Source organism: Phalaenopsis equestris, unplaced genomic scaffold (genome assembly GCF_001263595.1).
Source record: "Phalaenopsis equestris unplaced genomic scaffold, ASM126359v1 Scaffold000399, whole genome shotgun sequence".
Classification (NCBI taxonomy): domain Eukaryota; kingdom Viridiplantae; phylum Streptophyta; class Magnoliopsida; order Asparagales; family Orchidaceae; genus Phalaenopsis; species Phalaenopsis equestris.
In genome coordinates this window covers 839,679-851,518 of record NW_018164841.1, presented here as the reverse complement: position 1 = coordinate 851,518, position 11,840 = coordinate 839,679, and the positions used below count along the sequence as shown (strand labels likewise).

At 33.2% G+C, this 11,840-nt stretch overlaps 1 protein-coding gene across 1 annotated transcript in view; it reads right to left on the bottom strand.

Annotated features, from left to right (window-relative positions):
• Positions 1-220: 220 nt before the first annotated feature.
• Positions 221-11,840, bottom strand: part of LOC110026757 (auxilin-related protein 1-like) — a 44,775-nt gene continuing 33,155 nt past the window's right edge. Inside the window, exon 8 of the mRNA XM_020727858.1 lies at positions 221-546. Coding sequence (XP_020583517.1) covers positions 508-546 — 39 coding nt within the window. The 3' untranslated portion in view covers positions 221-507. The remainder of the gene's footprint in view (positions 547-11,840) is intronic.

The following is an 11,840-nucleotide window of genomic DNA, read 5'->3' as shown; positions in this document are numbered from 1 at the left end:
TATATATATATATATATATATATAATCTACCAGAAAAACGGTGAAACAGTAAAGCAAGTTCAGATTCAACTCCGTGTAACATTTCCATTACAACTCGATTTAGTTTCCTCCATTACACAATTCATTCAGATGAATTGAGGAACAAAATGTGACAGACCCAGGATTAAACAAATAAATGGGGGCCAATGCTAAGGATCAAAGCCGAACAGACACGCAGATGTAAAAATCCTTCTGATACTCTACATTTTTGTCAAATTTACAAGCAGGCATAAAGAAATAGTTTTTTTTTTTTTTTTTTTTTTTTTTTTTTAAAAACCACATCCATCTTCTCTTTTCTTGTCTCATTAAGGGATAGCATGCACTTTAGAAGCACGAGTCAATGATCGGTATGTATGGCAGCAGAAAAAATAAAATATAATTGCAAAACAAATAGCAAAAATTACTACAGACGCAGATCTCACCCGACAGCTCGCGCGGTATTATGGACGAAAAACTTCTGTTGATCGACTAGAATAGTTCCTCGGAGTTGAACTTGTTCCAGGCTTCCTATTTTACGTATAAGAAAGGAAATTATGGTGAAAGCATTAATCAGCTAATGTGAAAGCAATGCAAGTTGTTAAATGAGACAAGAAATTAAGAACATCAATGTAAAAATAGAAATTAGGGTGAAAGCATTAATCAGCTAATGTGAAATCAACGCCGTGTGAGACAACTTTAGCGATAAGTTCACAAAATAAAACACTAAATCAAAACAAAAGTTTAAGTTAGAATGGATTTGAAACGAGAAAAGACACCAATATTGGTGCTAATGAATAAGACCATTTAATGATTTGTCAAAATGAACTACAAAAGTTTATGGAATATATTAATACATACAGTCCATAAATTAATGAAAGCACATATCTTCAAGTATATTAATAAACATGCAAACCCCTAAAATAAAGAAAAACGAACGTTTAAATACAGATTAAACTTCGAAATGGCTTCAAATGGCCCTAGTTAACCTTGATGTCCATAATGCCCCTTCTAGTGGAAAAAATCATCAAAATAATATGTCAAAACATATAATACTATAATATCTCCAATGGTCTAACTCAAATACATTAAATTTTGAATCGGTTGATAAGGTGTACATACCAAGCCATGAGTTAAATCTTGCCATAACTGATCGAAGGGTCCTCGTAAGTCATAGCCTTAATATGCATGTTAAATAAGCATAACACTGAAAACAATAAAACTAAATAAACAAATGGGCCACCTTACCTAAGAGCAAGATCATATTTTCATTTCCCTCGACATTCTAAGTTCCATTTATAGGGTCTTCCAATAAATACAAGATTATCCCAATTAATTCAGATCCACACAAAAGCCAATAAACTCTTTGAATCATAACTTTGACATTTTAAAGGATGTATGCCAGCCCAACCAACATAGATCTTCCAATATATGTAAGACATAATCAAATCTAAACTCAAACCAAATCTCAGGCTACGAAGCAAGCAAGTCAAATCAAACCCATCAATTAAAACAACACAAATCAAATGCTATAGGTCCTAGATATGCTCTCTTGGATACACTTCTTAGAGTTGAGCTAAAACTCGTAAATGAATGGTCACACCACACTCTGAACTCTTGTTGGCCAAGTTCAATACTGCTATACTGTAAGTGGTTATGCTTCGTTCCTCTTATTATATAAAAAGAAAATTGACTAGCTATTTACTAATAAATGAGAATATGTTTACCTCAAAAACACATCTTCAAAACATAATTTCTATCTTGATCGGCATGGGATATTTGAGATGAGGCAACTCATAGTTGCTAATAAAGTTTTTAAAATGTTACAATTCATAGCCTTCTAAAAGACTCGAGTCCATAGACCATGATTAGCATAACAATAGCACAGGGATTCGATGAGAGAAATCTGCTAATGCTAGAGGGTTGTGAGCTATATAATGCCCAGAGATGTTGATTCAAATTACAAAACAAAAGTCGCACAAAGAACGTTGCATGTTGAACGGGCACAACATCATAATGCAATTCCTAAAGATCCTCCATGAAAAAATCTAGATAGTAAAAGGTCAAGGCCTCAAATACCTAAGGTAGTACAAAAAGCACTAGCAAGATATTTGGGAAATACAGCTCCCATAAATTCACTATCAAAAAGTCATGCATGGAAATAAGAGGATGAGATCTAAAATTCTCATACTTGCACATCGAGCAAAAGAGCGTGACATCTAAGCAATATAAATCCTATAGTTTTGCCATGTGAGGGTCCTAGTACTACAATATGAGATCAAAGCATCAAATTCCAATGCTTAGATGGTAATCACCAAGGTGTGGCATCTACATAAAACATCCCCAGAGATGCACCCCTAAAATGTCCAAGTATAAATGGGTATAGAAGGAAACGAACTTTCCTTTCTGTTACTATAACATAAACCAAAAGCGTTCAATCCGAGGAGCCTTTTGTTGAAAGCCCTGTCAAAAAAGGGGTAATTTTTTTAAACCCATTAAAAATATGGGAAAAATTCAAACAAGCTTATCGAAAATAACTTATAAAAAATTTAACCAGAGCAACAAAAAAAATTGAGATTCAGATGTTTATAAAATCAAGGAACAAATTTGTACCACACTTTTCAATAGAATGACCAAAGGAGCACATCTCGTTTGGCCTAGTATCAAGAAAAATCTAAAGTTAACAGCTCAAGTAGACAATTCAAAAAAAATTTATTGGCCTAACAAACTTAAGAGCATGGCTATAATACAAATATGATTATAGATATTGAATGTCGGTTTTTTTTATTTTTAATGTGTGAAACATTTCCATCAAATCCATAAGCCTGAAGGACAAACCATTATAAACCTAAGGGTACACTTAACCATACAAATTTATAATGGCTCAATAAGTTTTACGAACAAGTGTCTCTTCAATTCAACAAGCTCGATGGGCGAATTGGTAGAACGATATCAACTCAATGAACCAAAGGATAAATTTAATTTGGTGGATTCAACATACTCTCGCGATAGAGTAAAAACAAATAAATATGAGTGTTAATAAATTCAAGAATTGAGACAAGTCTTGCCTACGAACTCAAGAGAAGAGTTGCCAAAGTGTGTTAATTCACCAAGCCATGATAACAAAAGACAATCATATGTATATATACACATATTGCACAAGAATAGCAAAGGATTGCATTGGCCATGCTATAAGTGCCAAAATTGGCAAATCCATTGAGGTTTCTTACATTGATTGCCTAGGACAATATATCTCATAATACTATCTTAAGTTTGAAAATTAGAATATTGACCTAATTAGTCCCTATATACCCTCTATATTCCAAAAGAGATCAATTTATTTTCAATTCCACAGATTATTTTTGTAAGTGGGTCAAAACAATTCCCCTAAAAAAAGTTGAGGCAAATAATGAAGAGGTTCTTTTAGGATAAAATTATATATTGATTTGAAATCTCACACTGAATTACAATAACAATAGCACACCCTATTTAAAGCAGTGAAATTTATCAATTCACTGATCAACATAAGATACATTGGTTCTATTCCTCCCTATATAACCCAAAAGGTAATTTATTTGATTGAGTCATTCATGAAGAACTTCTTAGTTAAACTTAACAAACCCCCCCCCCCCACTCCAACATGGGTCAATCACACAACATATTAGATTATAATACATACTACTCCATACTACTCTTCTTGGGTATTGGACTCATGCAAGAAAAAAAATGCATGTGCGCTATTCTAGGAACTTAAACACTAGAGGGAGTTCACCTTCAAGCTCAGGAAAAACTAGAAAATCATGAGCAGGAATCACAATACCCAGTAATCATATGGTTCATCCGGAGAACTTTAAAGTGGGTAAGTAAATCCCAATCCATTAAAGACCCATAATTCTCCTAGGTGCATGGGCGAAAAAACTGACCCAAGTTTAGAAGAAACCCTCTTTATTGAAAAAAGTATATGAAAAAGGTTTTTATTAAATTTTTGTGCATGGGACAAAATTGCCGAATCAATTGAGGTTTCTTACATTGATTGACTAGGACATTATATCTCATAATACAATCTTTTGTTTGAAAAATAGAACATTGACCTAATTAGTCCCTACATACCCTCTATATTCTAAATAGATCAATTTATTTTCAATTCCACAGATTATTTTTGTAAGTGGGTCAAAATAATTCCCCTAAAAAAAATTGAGGCAAATAATGAAGTTCTTTTAGGATCAAATTATATATCGATTTGGAGCCTCACACTGAATTATACTAATCTCACACTGAATTGTACTAACAATAGCACACCCTATTTAAAGAAGTGAGATTTATCAATTCATTGATCAACATAAGATACATTGGTTCTATTCCTCCCTATATAACCCAAAAGGTAATTTATTTGATTGAGTCATGCATGAAGAACTTCTTAGTTAAACTTAACAACCACCCCACCCCCAACCACCGCGCTAAAAAAAAAAAAAAAAACCTCTCACAACTAAGAGAGAATAATACAACAAACTAAAAACACTATGGGACAATCACACAGCATACAAAATTATAATACATACTACTCCATACTACTCTTCTTGGGAATCGGACTCATGCAAGAAAAAAATGCATGTGCGATTCTAGGAACTTAAACACTTCAAGCTCAGGAAAAACTAGAAAATCATGAGCAGAAATCACAATACCCAAGGAATCACAATACCCAATAATCATACGGTCCATCCGGAGAACTTTAAAGTGGGTAAGTAAATCCCAATCCATTAAAGACCCATATATCTCCTATGTGCATGGGCGAAAAAACTGGTGCACGGGCGAAAAAACTAAACCAAGTTTAGAAGAAACCCTCTTTATTAAAAAAAGTATATGAAAAAGGTTTTTATTAAATTTTTGTGTATGGATCAAAATTGTCGAATCCATTGAGGTTTCTTACATTGATTGCCTAGGACATTATATCTCATAATACTATCTTCTGTTTGAAAATTAGAACATTAACCTAATTAGTCCCTATATACCCTCTATATTCCTAAAGAGATCAATTTATTTTCAATTCCATATATTATTTTGTAAGTGGGTCAAAACAATTCCCCTAAAAAAAGTTGAGGCAAATAATGAAGACGTTCTTTTAGGATCAAATTATATATCGATTTAGAGTCTTACACTGAATTATACTAACAATAGCACACCCTATTTAAAGCAGTGAGATTTATCAATTCATTGATCAGCATATAATACATTGGTTCTATTCCTCCCTATATAACCCAAAAGGTAATTGATTTGATTGAGTCATTCATGAAGAACTTCTTAGTTAAACTTAACAACCCCCCCCCAAACCCACCCACCGCGCTCAAAAAAAAAAAAAAAAAAAAAAAAAACTTTTTATAACTAAGAGAGAATAATACAACAAACTAAAAACACTATGGGACTATCACACAACATATAAAATTACAATATATACTACCCCATAATACTTTTCTTGGGTATTGGACTCATGCAAGAAAAAAATGCATGTGTGTGATTCTAGGAACTTAAACACTATAGAGAGTTCACCTTCAAACTCAGGAAAAACTAGAAAATCATGAGTAGGAACCACAATACCCAATAATCATATGGTCCATCCAGAGAACTTTAAAGTGGGTAAGTAAATCCCAATCCATTAAAGACTCATAATTCTCCTAGATGCATGGGCGAAAAAACTGACACAAGTTTAGAAGAAACCCTTTTTATTAAAAAAAGTATATGAAAAAGGTTTATATTAAAATTTTGTGCATGGGCCAAAATTGCAGAATCCATTGAGGTTTCTTACATTGATTGCCTAGGACATTATATCTCATAATACTATCTTCTGTTTGAAAATTAGAACATTGACCTAATTAGTCCCTATATGCCCTCTATATTCCTAAATAGATCAATTTATTTTCAATTCCACAGATTATTTTTGTAAGTGGGTCAAAATAATTCCCCTAAAAAAAGTTAAGGCAAATAATGAAGTTCTTTTAGGATCAAACTATATATCGATTTGGAGTCACACTGAATTATACTAATAATAGCACACCCTATTTAAAGCAATGAGATTTATCAATTCATTGATCAACATAAGATACATTGGTTCTATTCCTATTGGTTCTATTCCTCCCGTTCTATTCCTCCCTATATAACCCAAAAGGTAATTTATTTGATTGAGTCATGCATGAAGAACTTCTTAGTTAAACTTAACAACCACCCCACCCCCAACCACCGCGCTAAAAAAAAAAAAAAAAACCTCTCACAACTAAGAGAGAATAATACAACAAACTAAAAACACTATGGGACAATCACACAGCATATAAAATTATAATACATACTACTCCATACTACTCTTCTTGGGAAACAGACTAATGCAAGAAAAAAATGCATGTTCGATTCTAGGAACTTAAACACAAGAGAGAGTTCACCTTCAAGCTCAGGAAAAACTAGAAAATCATGAGCAGGAATCACAATACCCAATAATCATACGGTCCATCCGGAGAACTTTAAAGTGGGTAAGTAAATCCCAATCCATTAAAGACCCATATATCTCCTATGTGCATGGGCGAAAAAACTAACCCAAGTTTAGAAGGAACCCTCTTTATTAAAAAAAGTATATGATTTTATTAAATTTTGTGTAGGGGCCAAAATTGTCGAATCCATTGTGGTTTCTTACATTGATTGCGTAGGACATTATATCTCATAATACAATCTTCTATTTGAAAATTAGAACATTGACCTAATTAGTCCCTATATACCCTCTATATTCCTAAAGAGATCAATTTATTTTCAATTCCACAGACTATTTTTGTAAATGGGTCAAAACAATTCCCCTAAAAAAAGTTGAGGCAAATAATGAAGTTCTTTTAGGATCAAATTATATATCGATTTGGAGCCTCACACTGAATTATACTAACAATAACACACCCTATTTAAAGCAGCGAGATTTATCAATTCATTGATCAACATACGATACATGGGTTCTATTCCTCGCTATATAACCCAAAAGCTAATTGATTTGATCCAGTCATTCATGAAGAACTTCTTAGTTAAACTTAACAACCCCCCCCCCACCACCACGCTAAAAAAAAAACTTCTTACAACTAAGAGAGAATAATACAACAAACTAAAAACAACTATGGGACTATCACACAGCATATAAAATGACAATACATACTACTCCATAATACTTTTCTTGGGTATTGGACTCATGCAAGAAAAAAATGCATGTGTGATTCTAGGAACTTAAACACTAGAGGAAATTCACCTTCAAGCTCAGGAAAAACTAGAAAATCATGAGCATGAATCACAATACCCAATAATCATATCGTCCATCCGGAGAACTTTAATTAGGTAAGTAAATCCCAATCCATTAAAGACCCATAATTTTCCTAGGTGCATGGGCGAAAAAACTGACCCAAGTTTAGAAGAAACCCTCATTAAAAAAAGTATATGAAAAAGGTTTTTATTAAATTTTTGTGTGATATATATATACACGGTGTAAGTGCGCGAGCCCTGGCTCATTGGTAGCGACCTTGGCGTAAGACCCTCAGGTCTGGGGTTTGAATCCCAGACCTTTCGAGAGGATTCGAATAACACACAAACTGGAAGGGTGGTCTGCCCCTCGATCAGTCCAACCTATAGAGATTAATACCGCCGATCAAATTTTAGAAATATATATATATATATATATGGTGTAAGATCTTATGCCACCTATATATGGCCACTATCTTAAAATTTGTTATGCATACTAAGTTATGCAATTATGTAACTAAACAAGTCCAAAAGTCAAACTATCCTCACTAGGGTTGTAAATTAACCAATGCACTCGATGAACAACTCAAACTCGGCTCAATTATGACTTGAAAATATTCGTTCAAATTAATAAATAAACAAGCTTGAGCAATTTCTAAAAGCTCGGAGCTTAAATGAACTAAACATGAACATAATTGAACTTGTTCCTTTATGTTCACGAACAAATTTGTTTGTTGTTCAACAAGTAACTCATTAAATACTCGATATTAAGTTGATGATAACTCTTATCATATATGGTATATTATTTTAATAAAAATTAATTAGCTATAATTTATTTAATTTTACATTTAATAGTTATATATTATTATATCAATAATATTTTTTGATTAATTATTAATTATATATTTATTAGGTGTTAGAAATGAAATGCCTCTTAAAATTAACTTTAAATCCTCGCAAACCTCACTTTTCCTCTAGCCTTTCACAGTTTCACGTCTCTCGGTTTCACTTGAAACACAAGAAACCGTGAGTTATTAAAGCGTGCAAGCGTCAAATGCAACAAGATCATGTTGTGCAATGATTTCTGAAACTATAGTCTCTTGTATATCTCCCCTTTCCGCTTTCCTCATAAATCCTACCAAATTAAAAAGTGATGTTGAGAAAGTATAGTGCAATTATTGTAAGTTATATATGATTAAGAATAAAGATGTTGCAACAATTCAATATAAAAGACATCTACAAATTTGTAAGTATGATCATATTAAAATAAAAAGGACAAGCACATATAACTATGGGAAAACCAACTCCTACATCTGAACGTGAGAGTTGAGTGCAAACTTGGAAGTATGATCATATTAAAATATAAGAGATTACATCCTACATAATCAGGGTTAACGAGTTACCATTCATTTTTACAGAGTTTATAATCAATAAATTAGTAGGTACAATCAGATTTGTAAAACTATTAGTTGAAATTTTTATATGAAAATCCAGATACTCTTTGAATTTTTAGCTCGTTTGAATACTTGTTCACTTGTTACAAACAATCAATTACAAATCAAATTCAAACATTAAAAAATTTAAACAAGTCAACCTTGAATAATTTATGAAAGCTCGACACAAGCTCAAGGAAAATATGAACTTATAATTATACCAAGCCAAGTCCAAACCATGATATACTCGCCTCGGCTCGGCTCGATTACAGCCCTAATCCTCGTTGTCGCAATAACCTCTTGCATTTCAATTCACATGGACAGTCCTACTTTAAAAGTTAAAGGAACAACCCATAATCCCAGCAATGCAGCAAGCTCAAGAGGCCAAACTGCTTAAATTGTTATCCTTAAAAACATAAAAGGTGAAGTTTAATGTTTTCTAAAATTCTAGCCTAGTTAGGCCTAACATTGCAGGCAGAATCCTAAAAGCTGATTGACAACTCATGTTTTAACCAAACATAATTGCACGTGGTATTGATAAGTTCATTCAGTTCACACAGCTCAAACCGGGTTTCCTTCTTGATTTAACAAGCTTCAAAGGCTATGTTAAAACAAAAGTCACAGAAAGAACGTTGCATATTGAACGGGCACAACATCATAATGCAATTCCTAGAGATCCTCCATGAAAAAGTCTAGATAGTAAAAGTTCAAGGCCTCAAATACCTAAGGAAGTACAAAAAGCACTAGCAAGATGTTTGGGGAATACAGCTCCCATAGAATCACTATTAAAAAGTCCTACAACGCAATAAAAGGCTGAGAGCTAAAATTCTCATACTTGCACATCGAGCAAAGGGGCTTGACATCTAAGCAATATAAATCCCAGAGTCTTGCCATATGAGGGTCCTAGTAATACAATATAAGATCAAAGCATCAAATTCCCAAGCTTAAATGGTGATCACCAAGCTGTCGCATCTACGTAACACAACTCAGGGATGCACCAGTAAAAAGTCCAAGTATAAACGGGCATAGAAAGAAACGAACTTTCTTTTCTGTTATTAAAATATAAACCAAAGGCGTTCGATCCAAGGGGCCTCAAAAAAAGGGGTAATTTTTTTAAACCCCTTGAAAATATGGGAAAAATCCAAACAGGCTTATCGAAAGCAACAACTAAGAATTTGATCAGAGCAATAAAAAAAATTGAGATTCAGATGTTTATAAAATCAAGTAAAATTTTGTACCACACCTTTCAATTAGAATGCCCAAAGGAGCACATAGAGGATCTCTCGCTTGGCCTAGTATCAAGCAAAATCTAAAGTTAACAAGCTCAAGTAAACAATTCAAAAGAAATTTATTGGCCTAACAATCTTAAGAGCAGGGTCAAAATACAAATATGATTATAGATATTGAATGTGGGATAGACTTTTTTATTTTATTTTTTTTTAGGTGAAACATTTCCAAAGAATTCATGTCATGATTTTTTCGACAAATTTTACATTAGTTGTCGACTACCTAACGCAACCCTCCACTTTTCACATTCGAAGCTTGGGACACGACAAGGCTTGGGACCGGCAATGGCAGTGTTTATAAGATGGTGGTGAGACCTGCAATGCTCTATGGCGTTGTATGTTGGCCTTTAAAAGAGAAGCATAATACTAAGTTAAGTGTTGTCGAGATGAGAATGATTAGGTGGATGAGTGGCTTAGATTGAAGGGAAAATTTTATAAGACGGTGGTGAGACCCGCAATGCTCTATGGCATTGAATGTTGGCCTTTAAAAGAGAAGCATAAAAAGAGAAGCATAATAATAGGTTAAGTGTTGCCGAGATGAGAATGATTAGGGGGATGAGTGGCTTTACACTTAGAAACAAAATTCGAAATGACTATATTCGTGATAGGGTTGGTGTAGCTTCTGTGAAGGACAAAATTAGAGAAAATCGTCTTAGATGGTTTGGTCACATTAAGCGTCGACCAACTGATGATCTGATTAGAAGAGTAGATGTTTTAGATTCGATTTATGTTAAGAAAGACAGAGGTAGTCCTAGGAAGACTTGGGCTTATTGTATAAAAAATGATCATAATTTATTAGAACTAAATGAAAATATGACACTAAATAGAACGCAATGGAGAAAAAGGATTCATGTAGACGACCACATGTAGTGGGATTAAGGATTTGTTGTTGTTGTTGTTGTGAAACATTTCCGTCAACTCCATAAGACCAAAGGAAAAACTATTATAAACTTAAGGGTACAGTTAACCATGCAAATTTATAATGCTTCAATAAGTTTTAAGAACAAGTGTCTCTTCAATTCAACAAGCTCGATGGGTGAATTGGTAGTATGATATCAACTCAACCAACCAAAGAATAAATCTAATTTGGTGGATTGAACATAATTTCGCGATAGAATAAAACAAATAAATATGAGGGTTAAGAAGTTGAAGAATTGAGACAAGTCTTTCCTACAAACTCAAGGGAAGAGTTGCCAAAGTGTGTTGATTCACCAAGCCATAATAACAAAAAAACAATCATATGTACATATACACATATTGCACAAGAATAGCAAAGGATTGCATTGGCCATGCTAAGTGCCAAAATTGCTCAATCCATCGAGGTTTCTTACATTGATTGTCTAGGCCATTATATCTCATAATACTATCTTTTGTTTGAAAATTAGAACATTGACTTAATTAGTCCTATATACCCTCTATATTCCTAAGGAGATCAACTTATTTTCAATTCCAATATTATTTTTGTGAGTTGGTCAAAATTGTTGCCCTAAAAAAAAGTTGATGCAAATAATGAAGAAGTTTTTAGGATCAAACTATATATCAATTTGGAGTCTCACATTGAATTATACTAACAATGACACACCCTATTTAACGCAGCGAGATTTACAAATTCATTGATCAACATGAGATACATTGGTTATATTCCTCACTATATAACCCAAAAGGTAATGATTTGATTGAGTCATTCAAGAAGACCTTAGTTAAACTTAACTACCTTCATTTTGCATTAGACTCACGCAAGAAGAAAATCCAAGTGTACAATTCTAGGAACTTAAACAATAGGAGTTCACCTTCAAGCTCCTGAAAATCTAGAAAATCACGGGCAAGGATCACAATACCAAATAATCATATG